The sequence below is a fragment of the Symphodus melops genome, assembly GCF_947650265.1.
Source record: "Symphodus melops genome assembly, chromosome: 7".
NCBI classification, from domain to species: domain Eukaryota; kingdom Metazoa; phylum Chordata; class Actinopteri; order Labriformes; family Labridae; genus Symphodus; species Symphodus melops.
Genome location: NC_136697.1, coordinates 27,278,198 through 27,302,241, shown reverse-complemented (window position 1 = coordinate 27,302,241; position 24,044 = coordinate 27,278,198). Strand labels below are relative to the sequence as shown.

Genomic DNA, 24,044 nt, shown 5'->3' with positions numbered 1-24,044 from the left:
GTCGTCTATCAACAAGAAAGTTGGGGTTTGATCCCCAGCTCCTACAGGCACATGTGTCCTACAAAAAAGGATGGTTATTATTTTAAATTTCAAACTTCATACTGTGAAGAGGATGTGAGTTTAAAAGCAGGATGATTGTCAATAAACTAAATGAGCTTGTAATAAAGTGTCATATTTTTACAGATTCATTTAGTCATCACAGTCTACAAGTTAGCTGCAGAGCCTGATCATGTGGTGCATTCAGGTCTTGTGGGGATTCAGAGCTGTTAAAATGAACTCACATGTTGAATTTGTTGAAGTGCTGCTACTCTAAATGATGTTAAAAAAGAATTACAGGGCTGTATTAAAATGATCCTCACTGAAACAGACTGAACTTTAAGGACTGAAAACCTTCTCCAAACTCTCCGATTCAAACAACAACATCTCATCCAATCTGAGATGAGAAGTGTTTTTACAAGAGAAATGTTCTCTGTTGTAAACAAACACACACACTCTCTCTCTCTCTCTCTCTCTCTCTCTCTCTCTCTCTCTCTCTCTCTCACCACTCCTCTTCCTGGAACCAATCAGAGCTTGTTAACCCCTCCCTCTTCTTCCTGCTCTCAAACACAGCCAGCTCCACTCTGACTCTGTATTTCCTGGTTCCCTCCCCTTCATATTTACAAGTTGAGGATGGGTGTAACCAACAAGAGCTGCACAGTCACTGAACAAACACATGCTGTGTAGATCAGAGGTCAAACTAGTTTGATTTCTCAGGAAGTGAAACTCAGACAGTCGTTGTTACCGAGAGGAGAAATGGCACAGAAAGGAGTTCAGCTAGACCGGGAGGCTTTCTCTTGTTCCATCTGTCTGGATCTACTGAAGGATCCGGTGACTATTCCCTGTGGACACAGTTACTGTATGAAGTGTATTAAAAACCACTGGGATACACAGGATGAGAAGAGAGTCTACAGCTGCCCTCAGTGCAGACAGGACTTCACACCGAGGCCTGTCCTGGTGAAAAACACCATGTTAGTAGATTTAGTGGAGGAGCTGAAGAAGACTGGACTCCAAGCTGCTCCTGTTGATCTCTGCTATGCTGGACCTGAAGATGTGGCCTGTGATGTCTGCACCGGGAGGAAACTGAAAGCCTGTAAGTCCTGCCTCTTCTGTTTGATCTCATTTTGTGAGAAACATCTTCAGCCTCATTATGATTCACCTGCTTATTCAAAACACAAGCTGGTGGAGCCCTCCAAGAAGCTCCTGGAGAACGTCTGCTCTCGTCATGATGAGGTGATGAAGATGTTCTGTCGCACTGATCAGCAGTCTATCTGTTATCTCTGCTCTGTGGACGAACACAAAGGTCATGACACAGTCTCAGCTGCAGTAGAAAGGAGCGAGAAGCAGAGAGAGCTCGAGGTGAGTCAACAAAACATCCAGCAGAGAATCCAGGACGGAGAGAAAGATGTGAAGCTGCTCCAACAGGAGGTGGAGGCTATCAATGACTCTGCTGATAAAACAGTGGGGAACAGTGAGAAGATGTTCACTGAGCTGATCCGTCTCATGGAGAAAAGACGCTCTGATGTGATGCAGCAAGTCAGATCCCAGCAGCAAACTGAAGTGAGTCGAGTCAGAGAGCGTCAGGAGAAGCTGGAGCAGGAGATCACTGAGCTGAAGAGGAAAGACGCTGAACTGGAGAAGCTCTCACACACACAAGATCACAACCAGTTTCTACAGGACTACCCCTCAGTGTCAGCACTCAGTGAATCTACACACTCATCCAGCATCAAGATCCGTCCTCTGAGGTACTTTGAGGACGTGACAGCAGCTGTGTCAGAAGTCAGAGATAAACTACAGGACGTCCTGACAGAGAAATGGACAAACATCTCACAGACACTGACTGAAGTGGATGTTTTACTGTCAGAACCAGAACCAGAACCAGAGCCCAAGACCAGAGCTGAGTTCTTACAATACTCATGTGACATCACACTGGATCCAAACACAGCACACACACAGCTGTTATTATCTGAATGGAACAGAAAAGTAACAGTAATGAGAGAAGATCAGTCTTATTCTAGTCACCCAGACAGATTCACTGATTATTGGCAGGTCCTGAGTAAAGAGAGTCTGACTGGACGTTGTTACTTGGAGATGGAGTGGAGAGGAGGAAGAGTTTGTGTAGCAGTCACATACAAGAATATCAGCAGAGCAGGGAACTCACTTGAATGTTTGTTTGGACGTAATGACAAATCTTGGAGGTTAGATTGTGACAACAACAGTTATAACTTTTGGTACAACAAAGTCAGCACTCCTGTCTCAGGTCCTCGGTCCTCCAGAGTAGGAGTGTACCTGGATCACAGAGCAGGTATTCTGTCCTTCTACAGCATCTCTAAAACCATGACTCTCCTCCACAGAGTCCAGACCACATTCACTCAGCCTCTACATGCTGGACTCGGGGTTTATAGTTGTGTTGGAGACTCTGCGGAGTTGTGTAAACTGAAATAGACAGAAGTCATGAAGGAGACAGATGTTTAACTTGCTGTGTTTCAAATCTTCAACTTGATTTTTATTCTTGCTCGTTGCTGAGATGTGATGGGCGTCACCTGTCAATCAAACTTAATGGGCGGTACTTTGACCTCTTCTCGTCTGTTCTGTAAATGTTTGAGTGTCTTTAAGTGACGCTCCTTCCTGTGTCTGTTTAGCCGTGGACTCTTTCACCGCTCACCATGACTTTTGTTCACCTGAACTGACATTTCTCTGTGTGAAAACATCAACTTCTCTCTGCTCTCCATGTTTGATTATTTGTATTCATACATTTATATGCTGTTGTTTCTGTTATGATTCAGAGTCTTCTCACCACTTTGAACATTTGTAGAAAATCTATAAAATCACACTTAAAGAAACGAGTTAGTCAGAATAAATGTTGTTCATATTTAAAGTGATGTAAAATGTCCTCTGAGGTATTTTAAAAAAGGTTGTTTGTTGTTTTGTCCATTTTCTCACCTCTGAAGATGATTAAACTGCTGCTCTAAATCTGAATCTGACTTGTGTTGTTGTCTTTCTTGAGGATTGTGAAGAGTCGGGGTCACTCATCGTGTTGTGTTCTGGTTCCTCTCTGGACCGGGGACAAAACACTGAAACAGCTTTGTCTCTGAGGAATGAGCAGAGCTTTTCTTTCCTACATTTATTGTGACCTGAATGCAGCATCAGAGTGACAGCTTGTTGTGAATCGTGTGAACAAACAGACATAATGTGTTTTAACAGATATTTAAATCTCTCTTTATTGATGCTGTCTGAAGCTGACAACAAATCAGAAAAAAAACAACTACTGAAGCTCACCACCAGAGGGCGCCTTCATCCTGCTAACTAGAGATGTAACAAACGACTCCACGTTTGAACCTGACTTCAGTGTGGGCCTAAATGAATCATGGGAAATCAAGTGTAAACATCATTGGACGAGTCCATTCTTCTCTTTAGGAGCGGTCACTTTTTAACAAACAGAGAAACAACAACAACAATGAAGAAGACAGATTTAAAGCCACTGTGTCAGTAATAATGTGAAAAGTATGTGTAGTATGATCAGTAACAGCTCAGAGTGAAAATAAACTGATCAGTCCATATTAACAACTGTAAAGATGATGAAACAAGGAGGACCGGTTCTGTTCATCATAGAGTTTTATATTCATGATAATGGATGGAAGGCTGATACAGCTGTAGGAGTTGGAGTCAGGAGGGGGAAGTGTTCATACCAGCAGGCCGTCCCTGTGATCGATGACGTGTAACCTGCAAAGACACGAGTAAGCTCATGAAACTCACATGGTACGTGAAGTTTTACACACAGTGACAAGCAGTAATGTGAATGCCCAGAGAGACAACAGCTCAAGGTGCCAGTTCCCCTGACAGCAGTCTGAGTTTACAGCAGCATAACTAAGGAGCTGGTCCTTACCTGTGCATGCCCTAACTATCAGCTTTATGAAAAAAGGAATGTTTCAAGCCTTCTATTAAAAGTACACTAGATATCTGTCCCCCAGACACTGACTAGTAGATGACTCCAAAGGAGAGGGGCCTGATAGATGAAGGCTCCACCTCTCATAGTACATTTAGACCAGAGGTCTCCAACAGGTAGCTCTAGGCAGGTTTTCAGTAGCTCGCCTTTAGGTTGACCGACTGTTGAAAAACGAACAAAAAAATCAGACGACAGTAAATGCACCTCTTCCCACTGTTCTTATATTTGGCCTGTAAAAACCACTCTAAAGTAGTGAAGTGTATTCTTGGACTTTGATGTGAATTTAAGATTATTCATCAGCATTTGGCTTATTGCAGTTTAAGACATGTAAAAACGGTAGCTTCATTAAGCTGATGTGTGCGATGTCAATTAATGCAAACCATCAGTAGCTCTGGCTCTGTGTCAGAGCTTGTTAACCCCTCCCTCTTCTTCCTGCTCTCACACACAGCCAGCTCCACTCTGACTCTGTCTTTCCTGGTTCAATCCCATTCAGATCTACAAGTTGAGACTCAGACAGTCGTTGTTGCAGAGAGGAGAATTGGCTCAGAAAGGAGATCAGCTGAGCCAGGATAAAGGAAAGATCAGCTGATTGGGGCTTCTCTTAAAACTTGGGTTCAGAAAAAAATCCAACCACCACTCGTGTGAATGTGTGAATCACGCAGGACTCGCAGGTTCCAGTTATAATGGTTTAATAAGAAATCGTGAAAGGGTGTACATACACAGGAATGTGTAAAATCTCTTGGCTGTGTATGTTTATGTGTATGGTTTCTAAAAGGAAATAAACGAGAGAAATATACAAAGTGTTAAGCTAATGAATTCCTTTCAGTATAAGAAACTAAATGACATTATATTCCAACACAACATGCTTAACATAACAAATAATGTTGGAAAGGTGCACTAAACAATTCAATGAAGCAATCAAATAAGCAGAGGCTCATTACAAACTTGAAAACTCTCTACGTCAACTCACGTGATCATAAAGATCCATATAAACATCAAACGTCAAGTGGCTAACTTTAACTTTCGATGATTTAGCATTGAGTAACTTTTAAATATACTCACATTCAGTGGACGCACACAAAACGTGAAAAAGAACAAAGTAGCACCCTTTCTGCTCCGTTGTCATCCTTGCAACTAAACTTCAAGCTCTCCGGTTTCTCTCCGTCAAAACACTGACGGACACTATGGAGCTGGAACCTACCACTGTTGGAGGGGAGGTTTGGAACAGTCCAACTTGAGCTGGCCTTTTTACCACAGGAAACCCTTTCTTGTTTGATCTGTCTGCATCTACTGAATGATACGGTGACTGTTCCCTGTGGACACAGCTACTGCATGAACGATATTAAAAGCCACTGGGATTAAAGGGGACGAGAAGAGTTATATATGTCAACCACATGAACTGTCAGGTGACCTCAGGGGTTTTGTATATGTGGAAGAGTGTCTCCTCACTTGTTCATGTCTGATGTAGGGCGAGGGCCTGAAATGTCACATGTGGCGATGATTCCCATGAAAAGTTAAATGGAGCAGATTCTGGTGTGCAGACTTAGTCGTCCTCTGTCTTTAAGAGAAACTGTAACAACCAGATTTCCCCCTGGGATTCATAAAGTGTTTCTGATTCTGAGTGTTTTTCCCTCCCAGACCCTGACTGGTGGATGATTCCAGAGCAGAGGGGCCTGATATCAAACCACTTGCTGAGACTCCTCAGATATCAGGATCACGTCAGGCCTGAGGGTGGTATCAGCTATAATGTCCAGTAACCTGAGCTGTCTCCAGATGCATTGTTTTTTAAACCAGTAGAACATTTTCAACTCTTATAATTTGTAAATATCTAGGCTTTCTGAAGTTGGTAAGAATACCACTCTGCTGTTAGAAGCCCGCTCAATGTCTGTGATTGGTCAAATGCTGCAAACTCCGCCCATTTATGTGAAAGCTGTCGTGGAAACCCTCCATTTTTGTATTTATCTGGGGGGTTTTTTATACCGTGTTGAATAAATATTTATATAACTATCTTTTTTCTTAATTAATGAAACAGTGTCCAAGTCCAACTATTATTACTGTTTGTTATTTATGAGTCACACCCTGTCTCTGTAAAAAGCTGCTCTTTGAGGAACGCAGTCAAACCTGAACACCCGCCCTTCTGTCAATGATCTCAGAGAACCGATGAAAATATTTCTCTCCTCCCTCCCCGTCACAGACCTGCAGGTATGAGGATGGGTGTGAACTATACACTGTAAATTACTGGAACTGAAAAACCTCATTCACTGCAGTAACTCAACAAGAGCAGACAGTTTTTTCTGATTGTGTTTCTATCCAGAGAAAGAGGAACTGTTTGACCATCATCATCACTGAAGGGAGAAATGGCTCAGAGAGGAAATCAACTGGACCGTGACAAAATCAGTTGTCCCATCTGTCTGGATCTACTGAAGGATCCGGTGACTATTCCCTGTGGACACAGTTACTGCATGAAGTGTATTAAAAATCACTGGGATACACAGGATGAGAGGAGAGTCTACAGCTGCCCTCAGTGCAGACAGGACTTCAAACCGAGGCCTGTCCTGAGGAAAAACACCATGTTAGCAGATTTAGTGGAGGAGCTGAAGAAGACTGGACTCCAAGCTGCTCCTGCTGATCACTGCTATGCTGGACCTGAAGATGTAGCCTGTGATGTCTGCACCGGGAGGAAACTGAAAGCCTGTAAGTCCTGTCTGCAGTGTCTGGCCTCTTACTGTGAGAATCACCTCCAGCCTCATTATAAAGCGCTTTCATTTAAGAAACACAAGCTGGTGGAGCCCTCCAAGAAGCTCCAGGAGAACGTCTGCTCTCGTCATAATGAGGTGATGAAGATGTTCTGTCGCACTGATCAGCAGTCTATCTGTTATCTCTGCTCTGTGGACGAACACAAAGGTCACGACACAGTCTCAGCTGCAGCAGAAAGGAGCGAGAAGCAGAGAGAGCTCGAGGTGAGTCGACAAAACATCCAGCAGAGAATCCAGGACGGAGAGAAAGATGTGAAGCTGCTCCAACAGGAGGTGGAGGCTATCAATGACTCTGCTGATAAAACAGTGAGGAACAGTGAGAAGATGTTCACTGAGCTGATCCGTCTCATGGAGAAAAAACGCTCTGATGTGAAGCAGCAGGTCAGATCCCAGCAGCAAACTGAAGTGAGTCGAGTCAGAGAGCGTCAGGAGAAGCTGGAGCAGGAGATCACTGAGCTGAAGAGGAAAGACGCTGAACTGGAGAAGCTCTCTCACACACAAGATCACAACCAGTTTCTACAGGACTACCCCTCAGTGTCAGCACTCAGTGAATCTACACACTCATCCAGCATCAAGATCCGTCCTCTGAGGTACTTTGAGGACGTGACAGCAACTGTGTTAGAAGTCAGAGATAAACTACAGGACGTCCTGACAGACAAATGGAAAAACATCTCACAGACACTGACTGAAGTGGATGTGTTACTGTCAGAACCAGAACCAGAACCAGAACCAGAACCAGAGCCCAAAACCAGAGCTGAGTTCTTAAAATATTCATCTGACATCACACTGGATCCAAACACGGCGCAAACACAGCTGTTATTATCTGATGGGAACAGAAAAGTAACAGCCACAAGAAAATATCAGTCTTATTCTAGTCACCCAGACAGATTCACTTACTGGCCTCAGGTCCTGAGTAAAGAGAGTCTGACTGGACGTTGTTACTGGGAGGTGGAGTGGAGAGGAGGAGTTTATGTAGCAGTCACATACAAGAATATCAGCAGAGCAGGGAGGTCAGATGAATGTGGGTTTGGATATAATGACAAATCTTGGATGTTAGATTGTGACAACAACAGTTATAACTTTTGGTATAACAATGTCTGCACTCCTGTCTCAGGTCCTCGGTCTTCCAGAGTAGGAGTGTACCTGGATCCCAGAGCAGGTATTCTGTCCTTCTACAACATCTCTAAAACCATGACTCTCCTCCACAGAGTCCAGACCACATTCACTCAGCCTCTACATGCTGGACTCAGGTTTTATGGTTATGGAGCCTCTGCTGAGTTGTGTAAAATGAAATAGACAGAAGTCATGAAGGAGACAGATGTTTAACTTGCTGTGTTTCAAATCTTCAACTTGATTTTTATTCTTGCTCGTTGCTGAGATGTGATGGTCGTCACCTGTCAATCAAACTTTATGGGCGGTACTTTGACCTCTTCTCGTCTGTTCTGTAAATGTTTGAGTGTCTTTAAGTGACGCTCCTTCCTGTGTCTGTTTAGCCGTGGACTCTTTCACTGCTCACCATGACTTTTGTTCACCTGAACTGACATTTCTCTGTGTGAAAACATCAACTTCTCTCTGCTCTCCATGTTTGATTATTTGTATTCATACATTTATATGCTGTTGTTTCTGTTCTGATTCAGAGTCTGAAGAGAGAGAGAGAGAGAGAGAGAGCAGCAAACTTTTCTTTAATGCTGATTTTCTCTTCTCACCACTTTGAACATTTGTAGAAAATCTATAAAATCCCACTTAAAGAAACGAGTTAGTCAGAATAAATGTTGTTCATATTCAAAGTGATGTAAAAATGTCCTCTGAGGTGTTTTAAAAATGTAATCCTCCTGATTAAATCAATAAGGAGATAAATCCTGGTTTTCTGTGAGCAGAGATTCTGATCAAACAAAGTGATTGTGTGGATGAAGTGAATGTGTTCATGAAATGATTGAAGGAGAGACATTGAACACACTTTACTGATTTGATGTGTCGGAGCCATAATGTGTGTTTTCACCTCTGTTGATTATTTGTTATATTTTGCTCCTTATATGGGTTTGATATAGTTTCCAGTAATTAGCAGTGGGCGTGGCTTACTTTAATTTTACCTGTGTGTTTGGGGTGACGGGAGTGAGTTTGAAATATTTTTCTGTTGACTGTCATTGTTATCGTAATCATCGTCATCTTTTGGACCTTTTGTTTAGAAATACTGTTTTTCCCTTTTTTGTTGAATATATCTACAAACATATCTGGACTTTTGGATTTTGTATACAAACGAGTCACAGGTAAAAAAACACTTCGTCTCATCTGAAGCCGGCACAATATTTCATTTACCTTTATTTATCCTCCAGGAATCATTGAGGGCAGGTCCTCATTTACAATGATGTGGAGAGTACAGTTAGAAGATAAAACAAAACAATCGAAACAAATACAAATAGTATAAAACAGGAATAATAAGCAGCAAAACAGACAATAACATTTGCACTCGTGGGGACAATAATTTGTCATCATGTTTTTGAATTGACCTACACTAACCATTGCATTGAGATTCAGTGTGCTTTGTACAGTGATATTTAAATCTCTCTTTACTGATGCTGTCTGAAGCTGACAACAAATCAGGAAAAAAAAACAACTACTGAAGCTCACCACCAGAGGGCGCCTTCATCCTGCTAACCAGGGACGTAACACACGACTCCACTTTTGAACCTGACCTCAGTGTGTGAGTAAATGAATCATGGGAAATGAGGTCAAAACACCCCTGGATGAGTCCATTCTTCTCTATAGGAGGTGTCACTTTTTAGTTAAATAAAATAATTTCATAGTATTTATCATGATGTGACCTCACACCAGTGAAGATAACATGTCCACATTTTACCTCAGTATGATATATCACAGTGCTGAAGCTCTGTGCTGACTTTTTTTTTTCTTTTAAAATTTTCGATTAACATTGAAGACATAAAAAGATTAATTGAAACGTGTGCAAATATTATGTGAGTCAATCAATTTTGATGCGTCTGTTTGTGAGATAAACAGAGAAACAACAACAGCAATGAAGAAGACAGATTTAAAGCCACACTGTCAGTAATAATGTTACAGGTATGTTTTTTTCAAACTCAACATTGATGGCTTTTTAAAACCTCTTTCAAACCAACAGTCGTCCCTGTCGAGGACACACACCTTGTCATCACGTGGACAGCAGAATCCTGATCTGAAGGGCTGGATCTCATATGCTGTGCCATGTGTTAATTAAATTCATGTTGTTTAGCCTTCATCCAGTGCAATGATAAACGCACAACAGATATTTAATGATGGAGAAACCTCTACACAATGGCATTGCACAGGACAGGATGTTTTTTTGTCCAAGATTTGTAGGATTCCCTGTTTTTATGTTGTTGTTTTTTTTTAGCTTGTTTGTTGTTGTTCTTTTCTCAGTTTAATCATCACTTAACCTTTTACATTTAAAAAAAACAAACTATGTTAAGTGATGAGAAGAAATATGTAGCGGAAAATGACTCCAACATGGCTACAAGAAGAACCTTTTTAGATCAACTCCTTTCACTCTCGAGAAAGAAGAAAAAAAAACTTCACCTCCCAGAATCCTTCGCTCTGAGTTTGATAGTGGGATAATTGTCAATAAACTAAATGAGCTTGTAATAAAGTGTCATATTTTTACAGAGTCATTCAGTCATCACAGTCTACAAGTTAGCTGCAGAGGCTGCTCATGTGGTGCATTCAGGTCCTGTTGGGATTCAGAGCTGTTAAAATGAGCTCACATGTTGAATTTGTTGAAGTGTTGTTACTCTAAATGATGTTAAAAAAGAATTACAGGGCTGTATTAAAATGATCCTCATTGAAACAGACTGAACTTTAAGGACTGAAGAAGAGCTGATTTCAGAAACAAGAAAACCTTCTCCAAACTCTCTGATTCAAACAAGAGTTCATCTTCTACAATCTGAGATGAGAAGTGTTTTTAAAAGAGAAATGTTCTCTGTTGTAAACAAGTCTCTCTCTCTCTCTCTCTCTCTCTCTCTCTCTCTCTCTCTCTCTCTCTCTCTCTCTCTCTCTCACACACACACACACACACACACACACACACCGCTCCTCGTCCTGGAACCAATCAGAGCTTGTTCACCCCTCCCTCTTCTTCCTGCTCTCAAACACAGCCAGCTCCACTCTGACTCTGTATTTCCTGGTTCCCTCCCCTTCATATCTACAAGTTGAGGATGGGTGTAACCAACAAGAGCTGCACAGTCACTGAACAAACACATGCTGTGTAGATCAGAGGTTAAACTAGTTTGATTTCTCAGGAAGTGAAACTCAGACAGTCGTTGTTACAGAGAGGAGAAATGGCGCAGAAAGGAGTTCAGCTAGACCGGGAGGCTTTCTCTTGTTCCATCTGTCTGGATCTACTGAAGGATCCGGTGACTATTCCCTGTGGACACAGTTACTGTATGAAGTGTATTAAAAACCACTGGGATACACAGAATGAGAAGAGAGTCTACAGCTGCCCTCAGTGCAGACAGGACTTCACACCGAGGCCTGTCCTGAGGAAAAGCACCATGTTAGCAGATTTAGTGGAGGAGCTGAAGAAGACTGGACTCCAAGCTGCTCCTGCTGATCACTGCTATGCTGGACCTGAAGATGTGGCCTGTGATGTCTGCACCGGGAGGAAACTGAAAGCCTGTAAGTCCTGTCTGCAGTGTCTGGCCTCTTACTGTGAGAATCACCTCCAGCCTCATTATGAACTACTTGCCTTTAAGAAACACAAGCTGGTGGAGCCCTCCAAGAAGCTCCAGGAGAACGTCTGCTCTCGTCATGATGAGGTGATGAAGATGTTCTGTCGCACTGATCAGCAGTCTATCTGTCATCTCTACTCTGTGGACGAACACAAAGGTCACGACACAGTCTCAGCTGCAGCAGAAAGGAGCGAGAAGCAGAGAGAGCTCGAGGTGAGTCGACAAAACATCCAGCAGAGAATCCAGGTCGGAGAGAAAGATGTGAAGCTGCTCCAACAGGAGGTGGAGGCTATCAATGGCTCTGCTGATAAAACAGTGGGGAACAGTGAGAAGATGTTCACTGAGCTGATCCGTCTCATGGAGAAAAGACGCTCTGATGTGAAGCAGCAGGTCAGATCCCAGCAGCAAACTGAAGTGAGTCGAGTCAGAGAGCGTCAGGAGAAGCTGGAGCAGGAGATCACTGAGCTGAAGAGGAAAGACGCTGAACTGGAGAAGCTCTCACACACACAAGATCACAACCAGTTTCTACAGGACTACCCCTCAGTGTCAGCACTCAGTGAATCTACACACTCATCCAGCATCAAGATCCGTCCTCTGAGGTACTTTGAGGACGTGACAGCAGCTGTGTCAGAAGTCAGAGATAAACTACAGGACGTCCTGACAGACAAATGGACAAACATCTCACAGACACTGACTCAAGTGGATGTTTTACTGTCACAACCAAGACCAGAACCAGAACCCAAGACCAGAGCTGAGTTCTTAAGATATTCATGTGACATCACACTGGATCCAAACACAGCAAACACATGTCTGTTATTATCTGATGGGAACAGGAAAGTAACAGTGATGAGAGAAGATCAGTCTTATTCTAGTCACCCAGACAGATTCACTTATTATCCTCAGGTCCTGAGTAAAGAGAGTCTGACTGGACGTTGTTACTGGGAGGTGGAGTGGAGAGGAGGAGTTTCTGTAGCAGTCACATGCAAGAATATCAGCAGAGCAGGGAGCTCAGTTGAATGTGCGTTTGGCTTTAATGACAAATCTTGGATGTTAGTTTGTAACAACAACAGTTATACCTTTTATTACAACAAAGTCAGCACTCCTGTCTCAGGTCCTCGGTCGTCCAGAGTAGGAGTGTACCTGGATCACAGAGCAGGTATTCTGTCCTCCTACAGCATCTCTGAAACCATGACTCTCCTCCACAGAGTCCAGACCACATTCACTCAGCCTCTACATGCTGGACTCTGGGTTTGTGATGTTGGAGCCTCTGCTGAGTTGTGTAAACTGAAGTAGACAGAAGTCATTAAGGAGACAGATGTTTAACTTGATGTGTTTCAAATCTTCAACTTGATTTTTATTCTTGCTCGTTGCTAAGATGTGATGGTCGTCACCTGTCAATCAAACTTTATGGGCGGTACTTTGACCTCTTCTCGTCTGTTCTGTAAATGTTTGAGTGTCTTTAAGTGACGCTCCTTCCTGTGTCTGTTTAGCCGTGGACTCTTTCACTGCTCACCATGACTTTTGTTCACCTGAACTGACATTTCTCTGTGTGAAAACATCAACTTCTCTCTGCTCTCCATGTTTGATTATTTGTATTCATACATTTATATGCTGTTGTTTCTGTTCTGATTCAGAGTCTGAAGAGAGAGAGAGAGAGAGAGAGCAGCAAACTTTTCTTTAATGCTGATTTTCTCTTCTCACCACTTTGAACATTTGTAGAAAATCTATAAAATCCCACTTAAAGAAACGAGTTAGTCAGAATAAATGTTGTTCATATTCAAAGTGATGTAAAAATGTCCTCTGAGGTATTTTAAAAATGTAATCCTCCTGATTAAATCAATAAGGAGATAAATCCTGGTTTTCTGTGAGCAGAGATTCTGATCAAACAAAGTGATTGTGTGGATGAAGTGAATGTGTTCATGAAATGATTGAAGGAGAGACATTGAACACACTTTACTGATTTGATGTGTCGGAGCCATAATGTGTGTTTTCACCTCTGTTGATTATTTGTTATATTTTGCTCCTTATATGGGTTTGATATAGTTTCCAGTAATTAGCAGTGGGCGTGGCTTACTTTAATTTTACCTGTGTGTTTGGGGTGACGGGAGTGAGTTTGAAATATTTTTCTGTTGACTGTCATTGTTATCGTAATCATCGTCATCTTTTGGACCTTTTGTTTAGAAATACTGTTTTTCCCTTTTTTGTTGAATAAATCTACAAACATATCTGGACTTTTGGATTTTGTATACAAACGAGTCACAGGTACAAAAACACTTCGTCTCATCTGAAGCCGGCACAATATTTCATTTACCTTTATTTACTCTCCAGGAATCATTGAGGGCAGCTCCTCATTTACAATGATGTGGAGAGTACAGTTAGAAGATAAAACAAAACAATCGAAACAAATACAAATAGTATAAAACAGGAATAATAAGCAGCAAAACAGAGAACTAATAACATTTGCACTCGTGAGGACAATAATTTGTCATCATGTTTTTGAATTGACCTACACTAACCATTGCATTGAGATTCAGTGTGCTCTGTATAGTGATATTTAAATCTCTCTTTACTGATGCTGTCTGAAGCTGACAACAAATCAGGAAAAAAAAAAAAACTACTGAAGCTCACCACCAGAGGGCGCACGACTCCACTTTTGAACCTGACCTCAGTGTGTGAGTAAATGAATCATGGGAAATGAGGTCAAAACACCCCTGGATGAGTCCATTCTTCTCTATAGGAGGTGTCACTTTTTAGTTAAATAACATAATTTCATAGTATTTATCATGACGTGACCTCACACCTGTGAAGAAAACATTTCCACCTTTTTCCTCAGCATGATATATCACAGTGCTGAAGCTCTGTTCTGACTTGTGTTTTTTTCTCTTTTAAAATAATAGATTAACATTGAAGACATAAAAAGATTAATCGAAACGTGTGCAAATATTGTGTGAGTCAATCAATTTTGATGCGTCTGTTTGTGAGATAAACAGAACAACAACAACAATGAAGAAGACAGATGTAAAGCCACAGTGTCAGTAATAATGTTAAAAGTATGTGTAGTATGATCAGTAACAGCTCAGAGTGAAAATAAACTGATCAGTCCAATATTAACAACTGTAAAGATGATGAAACAAGGAGGACCGGTTCTGTTCATCATAGAGGTTTATATTCATGATAATGGATGGAAGGCTGATACAGCTATAGGAGTTGGAGTCAGGAGGGGGAAGTGTTCATACCAGCAGGCCGTCCCTGCGATCGATGACGTGTAACCTGCAAAGACACGAGTAAGCTCATGAAACTGACATGGTACGTGAAGTTTTACACACAGTGACGTGCAGTGATGTGAAAGCACAGAGAGACAACAGCTCAAGGTGCCAGTTCCCCTGACAGCAGTCTGAGTTTACAGCAGCATAACTAAGGAGCTGGTCCTTACCTGTGCATGCCCAAACTATCAGCTTTATGAAAAAAGGAATGTTTCAAGCCTACTATTAAAAGTACACTAGATATCTGTCTCCCAGACACTGACTAGTAGATGACTCCAAAGGAGAGGGGCCTGATAGATGAAGGCTCCACTTTCCATAGTACATTTAGATCAGGGGTCTCCAACAGGTAGCTCTGGGCAGGTTTTCAGTAGCTCGCCTTTAGGTTGACCGACTGTTGAAAAACTAACAAAGAAATCTGACGACAGTAAATTCACCTCTTCCCACTGTTCATATATTTGGCCTGTAAAAACCACTCTAAAGTAGTTAAGTGTATTCTTGGACTTTGATGTGAATTTAAGATTATTCATCAGCATTTGGCTTATTGCAGTTTAAGACATGTAAAAACGGTAGCTTCATTAAGCTGATGTGTGCGATGTCAATTAATGCAAGCCCTCAGTAGCTCTCGCTCTGTGTCAGAGCTTGTTCACCCCTCCCTCTTCATCCTGCTCTCAAGCACTCTGTATTTCCTGGTTCCCTCCCCTTCAGATCTACAGGTTGAGACTCAGACAGTCGTTGTTGCAGAGAAGATAAATGGTGCAGAAAGGAGTTCAGCTGGGCCAGGAAACCCTTTCTCGTTCGATCTGTCTGTGACTGTTCCCTGTGGACACAGCTACTGCATGAACTGTATTAAAAGCCACTGGGATAAAAGGGGATGAGAAGATTTCTGTATGTTAATTACATGAACTGTCAGGTGACCTCAGGGGTTTTGTCTTTGTGGAAGCGTGTCTCCTCACTTGTTCATGTCTGATGAAGGGCGAGGGCCTGAAATGTTACATGTGGTGATCATTCCCATGAAAAGTTAAATGGAGCAGATTGTGGTGAGGGACTTAGTCGTCCTCTGTCTTTAACAGCGACTGTAACAACCAGATTTCCCCCTGGGATTCATAAAGTGTGTTTTTCCCTTCCGGACCCTGACTGGTGGATGATTCCAGAGCAGAGGAGCCTGAAATCAAACCATTTGCTGAGGCTCCTCAGATATCAGGACCACGTCAGGCCTGAGGCTGGTATCAGGTATAATGTCCAGTAACCTCAGCTGTCTCCAGATGCATTGTTTCTTAAACCAGTAGAACAGGTTCAACTTTTGTCATTTGTAAATATGTAAGTTTTCTCTGAGTTGGTAAGAATACCACTCTGCTGTTAGAAGCCCAATCAATGTCTGTGATTGGTCAAATGCTGCAAACTCCGTTCATTTATGTGAAAGCTGTCGTCGAAACCCTCCATTTATGTATTTATCTGTTTTCTTTTTTCACACCGTGTTGTGTAAATGTTTTTATAAATATCTTTTGTCTTAATAAATGAAACAGTGTCCTCACTCAAGTCCCGTCCACTGTTTGTTGTTTATGAGTCACACCCTGTCTCTTTCAATAGCTGCTCTTTGTGGAACGCAGTCAAACCTGAACTTCACCCCATTTAAATATTTCTCTCCTCCCTCCCCGTCACAGACCTGCAGGTATGAGGATGGGTGTGAACTATAAACTTTGAATTACTGGAACTGAAAAAGCTCATTCACTGCAGTAACTCAACAAGAGCAGACGGTTGTTGTCCATCAGCGCTCTGACTGTGTTTCTATCCAGAGAAAGAGGAACTGTTGAACTCGTGTCTCAGGTCCTCGGTCCTCCAGAGTAGGAGTGTTCCTGGATCACAGAGCAGGTATTCTGTCCTTCTACAGCATCTCTGAAACCATGACTCTCCTCCACAGAGTCCAGACCACATTCACTCAGCCTCTACATGCTGGACTCAGGCTATGTTATGATGGAGACTATGCTTAGTTGTGTAAACTGAAGTAGACAGAAGTCATTAAGGAGACAGATGTTTAACTTGCTGTGTTTCAAATCTTCACCTTGATTTTTATTCATTCTCGTTGCTGAGATCTGGTGGTTGTCACCTGTCAATCAAACTTAATGGGCGGTACTTTGACCTCTTCTCGTCTGTTCTGTAAATGTTTGAGTGTCTTTAAGTGACGCTCCTTCCTGTGTCTGTTTAGCCGTGGACTCTTTCACTGCTGACCATGACTTTTGTTCACCTGAACTGACATTTCTCTGTGTGAAAACATCAACTTCTCTCTGCTCTCCATGTTTGATTATTTGTATTCATACATTTATATGCTGTTGTTTCTGTTATGATTCAGAGTCTAAAGAGAGAGAGAGAGAGAGCAGCAAACTTTTCTTTAATGCTGATTTTCTCTTCTCACCACTTTGAACATTTGTAGAAAATCTATAAAATCACACTTAAAGAAAACGAGTTAGTCAGAATAAATGTTGTTCATATTCAAAGTGATGTAAAATGTCCTCTGAGATATTTAAAAAAGGTTGTTTGTTGTTTTGTTCATTTTCTCACCTCTGAAGATGATTAAACTGCTGCTCTAAATCTGAATCTGACTTGTGTTGTTGTCTTTCTTGGGGATTGTGAAGAGTCGGGGTCACTCATCGTGTTGTGTTCTGGTTCCTCCAGACCGGGGACAAAACACTGAAACAGCTTTGTCTCTGAGGAATGAGCAGAGCTTTTCTTTCCAACATTTATTGTGACCTGAATGCAGCATCAGAGTGACAGCTTGTTGTGACTCGTGTGAACAAACAGACATAATGTGTTTTAACAGATATTTAAATCTCTCTTTATTGATGCTGTCTGAAGCTGACAACAAATCAGAAAAAAAACAACTACTGAAGCTCACCACCAGAGGGCGCCTTCATCCTGCTAACCCTGGATGTAACAAACGACTCCACTTTTGAACCTGACTTCAGTGTGGGCCTAAATGAATCATGGGAAATCAAGTGTAAACATCATTGGACGAGTCCATTCTTCTCTTTAGGAGCGGTCACTTTTTATTTGTCTATTTGTGAGATAAACAGAGAAACAAAAACAACAATGAAGAAGACAGATTTAAAGCCACACTGTCAGTAATAATGTGAAAAGTATGTGTAGTATGATCAGTAACAGCTCAGAGTGAAAATAAACTGATCAGTCCATTATTAACAACTGTAAAGATGATGAAACAAGGAGGACCGGTTCTGTTCATCATCGAGTTTTATATTCATGATAATGGATGGAAGGCTGATACAGCTGTAGGAGTTGGAGTCAGGAGGGGGAAGTGTTCATACCAGCAGGCCGTCCCTGTGATCGATGACGTGTAACCTGCAAAGACACGAGTAAGCTCATGAAACTCACATGGTACGTGAAGTTTTACACACAGTGACATGCAGTGATGTGAATGCCCAGAGAGACAACAGCTCAAGGTGCCAGTTCCCCTGACAGCAGTCTGAGTCTACAGCAGCATAACTAAGGAGCTGGTCCTTACCTGTGCATGCCCTAACTATCAGCTTTATGAAAAAAGGAATGTTTCAAGCCTTCTATTAAAAGTACACTGGATATCTGTCCCCCAGACACTGACTAGTAAATGACTCCAAAGGAGAGGGGCCCAATAGATGAAGGCTCCACCTCCCATAGTACATTTAGACCAGGGGTCTCCAACAGGTAGCTCTGGGCACGTTTTCAGTATCTCACCTTTAGGTTGACCGAATGTTAATTTTTTTTTTTAAAAACCACGATGACAGTAAATGCACCTCTTCCCTCTGTTCATATATTTGGCCTGTAAAAACAACTCTAAAGTAGTGAAGTGTATTCTTGGACTTTGATGTGCATTTAAGATTATTCATCAGCATTTGGCTTATTGCAATTTCACACGTACAAACGGCAGCTTCATTAAGCTGCTGTGTGCTATGTCAATTAATGCAAGCCCTCAGTATATCTCAGAAAATGAAAGGGTGGACCACATATTCCAAGATGGGAATTGTGCTTGAGTTGTTTTGAGAGATGATTTAAAACAGCGTTGTTGTTTGGTGATACATGGTGTCTTAGACCTCCACTTTTGTTGGGATAGGTTTTTTTTTTCAACCTCAACATTGATGGCATATTTGAACCCCTTTACACCAACAATCGTCCCTGTCGAGGATACACACCTTGTCATCAAGTGGACAGCAGAATCCTGAGAAGTTAAGTTTAAAAGAGACGTATTCTGTCTCACACCGCTCCACTTCATGGAATGGATCAGAGCTTGTTCACCCCTCCCTCTTCTTCCTGCTCTCAAACACAGTCAGCCCAACTCTGACTCTGTATTTCCTGGTTCCCTCCTCTTCAGATCTAAATGTTGAGACTCAGACAGTCGTTGTTACAGAGAAGAGAATGGTGCAGAAAGGAGTTCAGCTGAGCCACCATCCCTTTCTTGTTCGATCTGTCTGGATCTCCTGAAGGATACAGTGACTGTTCCCTGTGGACACAGCTACTGCATGAACAGTATTACAAGTCATTGGGATAAAAGGGGATGAGAAGATTTATATATGTCAACCACATGTCCTGTCAGGTGACCTCAGGGGATTTGTCTTTGAGGACACTAGTCTTCTACCTTGTTCATGTCTGATGAAGGGCGAGGGCCTGAAACACTGCATGTGGTGACCATTCCCATGAAAAGTTAAATGGAGCAGATTCTAGTGAGGGTCTTAGTCTTCCTCTGTCTTTCAGAGCGACTGTCGCAACCACATTTCCCCCTGGGGTTAATAAAGTGTTTTTGATGCTGAGTGTTTTTCCCTCCCGGACCCTGACTGGTGGATGATTCCAGAGCAGAGGGGCCTGTTATCAAACCACTTGCTGAGACTCCTCAGCTATCAGGACCACGTCAGGCCTGAGGGTGGTATCAGCTATAGTGTCCAGGAACCTGAGCTGTCTCCAGATGCAATGTTTTTTAAACCAGTAGAACATGTTCAACTTTTATCATTTGTAAATATTTAGGTTTTCTCTGAGTTGGTAAGAATACAACTCTGCTGTTAGAAGCCCACTCAATGTCTGTGATTGGTCAAATGCTGCAAACTCCGCCCACTTATGTGAAAGCTGTCGTGGAAACCCTCCATTTATGTATTTATCTGTTGTCTTTTTTCACACCGTGTTGAATAAACATTTATATAACTATCTTTTGTCTTAAGAAATGAAACAGTGTCCTCTCTCAAGTCCAACTATTATTACTGTTTGTTGTTTATGAGTCACACTGTCTCTTTAAAAAGCTGCTCTTTGTGGAACGCAGTCAAACCTGAACTTCACCCCATTTAAATATTTATCTCCTCCCTCCCCGTCACAGACCTGCAGGTATGAGGATGGGTGTGAACTTTAAACTGTGAATTACTGGAACTGAAAAACCTCATTCACTGCAGCAAGTCAACAAGAGCAGACGGTTGTTGTCCATCAGAGCTCTGACTGTGTTTCTATCCAGAGAAAGAGGAACTGTTTGACCATCATCATCACTGAAGGGAAAAATGGCTCAGAGAGGAAACCAACTGAACCAAGACAAAATCAGATGTCCCATCTGTCTGGATCTACTGAAGGATCCGGTGACTATTCCCTGTGGACACAGCTACTGCATGAAGTGTATTAAAAACCACTGGGATACACAGGATGAGAAGAGCATCTACAGCTGCCCTCAGTGCAGAGAGGACTTCACACCGAGGCCTGTCCTGAGGAAAAACACCATGTTAGCAGATTTAGTGGAGGAGCTGAAGAAGACTGGACTCCAAGCTGCTCCTGCTGATCACTGCTATGCTGGACCTGAAGATGTGGCCTGTGATGTCTGCACCGGGAGGAAACTGAAAGCCTGTAAGTCCTGTCTGCAGTGTCTGGCCTCTTACTGTGAGAATCACCTCCAGCCTCATTTTCAAGTACCTTCATTTAAGAAACACAAGCTGGTGGAGCCCTCCAAGAAGCTCCAGGAGAACGTCTGCTCTCGTCATGATGAGGTGATGAAGATGTTCTGTCGCACTCATCAGCAGTCTATCTGTTATCTCTGCTCTGTGGACGAACACAAAGGTCACGACACAGTCTCAGCTGCAGCAGAAAGGAGCGAGAAGCAGAGAGAGCTCGAGGTGAGTCGACTAAACATCCAGCAGAGAATCCAGGACGGAGAGAAAGATGTGAAGCTGCTCCAACAGGAGGTGGATTCTATCAATGGCTCTGCTGATAAAACAGTGGGGAACAGTGAGAAGATGTTCACTGAGCTGATCCGTCTCATGGAGAAAAGACGCTCTGATGTGAAGCAGCAGGTCAGATCCCAGCAGCAAACTGAAGTGAGTCGAGTCAGAGAGCGTCAGGAGAAGCTGGAGCAGGAGATCACTGAGCTGAAGAGGAAAGACGCTGAACTGGAGAAGCTCTCACACACACAAGATCACACCCAGTTTCTACAGGACTACCCCTCAGTGTCAGCACTCAGTGAATCTACACACTCATCCAGCATCAAGATCCGTCCTCTGAGGTACTTTGAGGACGTGACAGCAGCTGTGTCAGAAGTCAGAGATAAACTACAGGACGTCCTGACAGACAAATGGACAAACATCTCACAGACACTGACTGAAGTGGATGTTTTACTGTCAGAACCAGAACCAGAACCAGAACCAGAGCCCAAGACCAGAGCTGGGTTCTTAAAATATTCATGTGACATCACACTGGATCCAAACACAGCACACACACTGCTGTTATTATCTGATGGGAACAGAAAAGTAACAGTAATGAGAGAAGAACAGTCTTATTCTAGTCACCCAGACAGATTCACTGATTGGTGTCAGGTCCTGAGTAAAGAGAGTCTGACTGGACGTTGTTACTGGGAGGTGGAGTGGAGAGGAGGAGTTAATGTAGCAGTCACATACAAGAATATCAGGAGAGCAGGGAGGACAGATGAATGTGTGTTTGGACGTAATGACAAATCTTGGGAGTTAGATTGGTACAGTCGTAACTTTTGCTACAACAATGTCCAGACTCCTGTCTCAGGTCCTCGGTCCTCCAGAGTAGGAGTGTACCTGGATCACACAGCAGGTATTCTGTCCTTCTACAACATCTCTGAAACCATTACTCTCCTCCACAGAGTCCAGACCACATTCAGTCAGCCTCTACATGCTGGACTCAGGTTTTATAATGTTGGAGCCTCTGCTGAGTTGTGTAAACTGAAATAGACAGAAGTCATGAAGGAGACAGATGTTTAACTTGCTGTGTTTCAAATCTTCAACTTGATTTTTATTCTTGCTCGTTGCTGAGATGTGATGGTCGTCACCTGTCAATCAAACTTTATGGGCGGTACTTTGACCTCTTCTCGTCTGTTCTGTAAATGTTTGAGTGTCTTTAAGTGACGCTCCTTCCTGTGTCTGTTTAGCCGTGGACTCTTTCACTGCTCACCATGACTTTTGTTCACCTGAACTGACATTTCTCTGTGTGAAAACATCAACTTCTCTCTGCTCTCCATGTTTGATTATTTGTATTCATACATTTATATGCTGTTGTTTCTGTTCTGATTCAGAGTCTGAAGAGAGAGAGAGAGAGCAGCAAACTTTTCTTTAATGCTGATTTTCTCTTCTCACCACTTTGTACATTTGTAGAAAATCTATAAAATCACACTTAAAGAAACGAGTTAGTCAGAATAAATGTTGTTCATATTCAAAGTGATGTAAAAATGTCCTCTGAGGTGTTTTAAAAATGTAATCCTCCTGATTAAATCAATAAGCAGATAAATCCTGGTTTTCTGTGAGCAGAGATTCTGATCAAACAAAGTGATTGTGTGGATGAAGTGAATGTGTTCATGAGATGATTGAAGGAGAGACATTGAACACACTTTACTGATTTGATGTGTGAACAAACTGAAGTTTGACAACCTGAATAAACACACATGAACAAAATGTTTTCTTCTTGTCTTCATTGCAGGGTGTCGTAAGAAGCTGAAGTAGAGTCAAACTCACTTTGTTCATGTGTTGATGTTCAGAGCTGAAGAGTGTCCGTCACTGAACTTTGAATCCATGTTTTGGTTTACATCAGGATGTTTAGGTTGTCTTACAAAGTGAGAAGAATAGTATTTACACTGATTATTAAAAGTTCAAACTTCATACTGTGAAGACAATGTGATTTTAAAAGTAGGATGGTTGTGACTACAACTAAATGAACATTAATGAAAGAGTCCTTTTTTGTGACAAAACGAAAACTACTTTACGATGAGCACATTTTTGATAAAGAAGTGTTAAACCCCCTCAGCTGTTCTAAAATCAATGTAAACCACAGCATTCATCATGAAAGGTGTGCGTGTATGGTGACTGCTACAGAGTCTCGTCTCATGCTCTCTCTCTGTGGTTCAGTGGAGCTCCGCCCCCTGGAGGTTCGGGTCTGATCTGTTTGTTTCTTTGTTTTACTTACAGGGTTACAGCAATCATATTTTAATATTGAATAATCACCACTAGAACAAATTATACAGAATATGAGCAGATTTGACCTCTGATTGCATGTAGATGGATGGGTGAAAGGGGTCTTGGTACACATTTTACATGATAAATGGAAACCTCAGTGGATTGTTGTTAGCAATGCCACAAAGCTAAACCAAGCTAAATCAACAAGAGGAGGGTCTGATCTAAATTTTCCAACTGGATCACTGCAGTCTGTCCTGAAAGCTAGGCACGATCATTCACACCTAAAGTCCTCTCAGGATTGGGAGAGGTCACTTCTCTCAGGCAACTCGCTATGCATCAATTGTGAGGTTACACTCTCAACTCGCTAAATAGCTACTTGTTGTCTCAAACAACAAAGTGCAGACAAAAATTAAACTACTCACTTATCCACACGCAAAAACACAACTAACACACAACTTGATGTCTGCTCTGCTTAAACAACAACAAAAAGCAATTGAAAAAGAAGGAAAAAATTGAATACACCGCTCGTTACACACAATGTCCCAAAGAAAAGAGAATTTTCTTCAGAAGAACCTCTGTAAGGATCACAAATTTGCATTACTGTGTATAAATAATGCAACAAAAGCTGGTTTATTAAGGCCTCACACGGGGCACCACAATGTGGGGATTTTGCAAGAGCTAATATACAATCAACAATTATGTTGGGTTTTATGGTGTAAAAATGTGGTTATCAATTAAACATTCATGATAATCTTTATTTAATTATGAATACAAATCAACACTTTTATTAAACTGACTTTATTAAACCTCAGGATTAAACTGTTTAAATTCTCCTGTGACAGTCTGTTTTCTGGAGTTTGGAAGTTTTTTCCCTTCTGTGGTGTGAATGCAGGATTAAACCAGTTCTT

At 42.0% G+C, this 24,044-nt stretch overlaps 3 protein-coding genes across 3 annotated transcripts; all 3 read left to right on the top strand.

Moving 5' to 3' along the window:
• Window positions 1-792: 792 nt before the first annotated feature.
• Window positions 793-2,481, top strand: LOC306826783 (tripartite motif-containing protein 16-like; the record flags this gene model as incomplete). The annotated part of the gene is made up of 1 exon (XM_079348319.1): window positions 793-2,481. One exon carries the CDS (start codon window positions 793-795, stop codon window positions 2,479-2,481), a length of 1,689 nt encoding a protein of 562 aa, XP_079204445.1.
• A 3,858-nt stretch (window positions 2,482-6,339) lies between these two features.
• LOC306826287 (E3 ubiquitin/ISG15 ligase TRIM25-like) lies at window positions 6,340-12,749 on the top strand (the record flags this gene model as incomplete). The annotated part of the gene is made up of 2 exons (XM_079347487.1): window positions 6,340-7,845; window positions 11,028-12,749. The coding sequence occupies 2 exons, from the start codon at window positions 6,340-6,342 to the stop codon at window positions 12,747-12,749; spliced, it is 3,228 nt and encodes a 1,075-aa protein (XP_079203613.1).
• Window positions 12,750-19,117: 6,368 nt separating this feature from the next.
• Window positions 19,118-22,125, top strand: LOC306826789 (tripartite motif-containing protein 16-like; the record flags this gene model as incomplete). Its single annotated transcript, XM_079348325.1, is given in 3 exon segments — window positions 19,118-19,145; window positions 19,148-19,251; window positions 20,377-22,125. Coding segments are annotated over 3 exon segments (1,677 nt in total). The 3' UTR covers window positions 21,922-22,125.
• Between the last annotated feature and the right edge of the window lie 1,919 nt (window positions 22,126-24,044).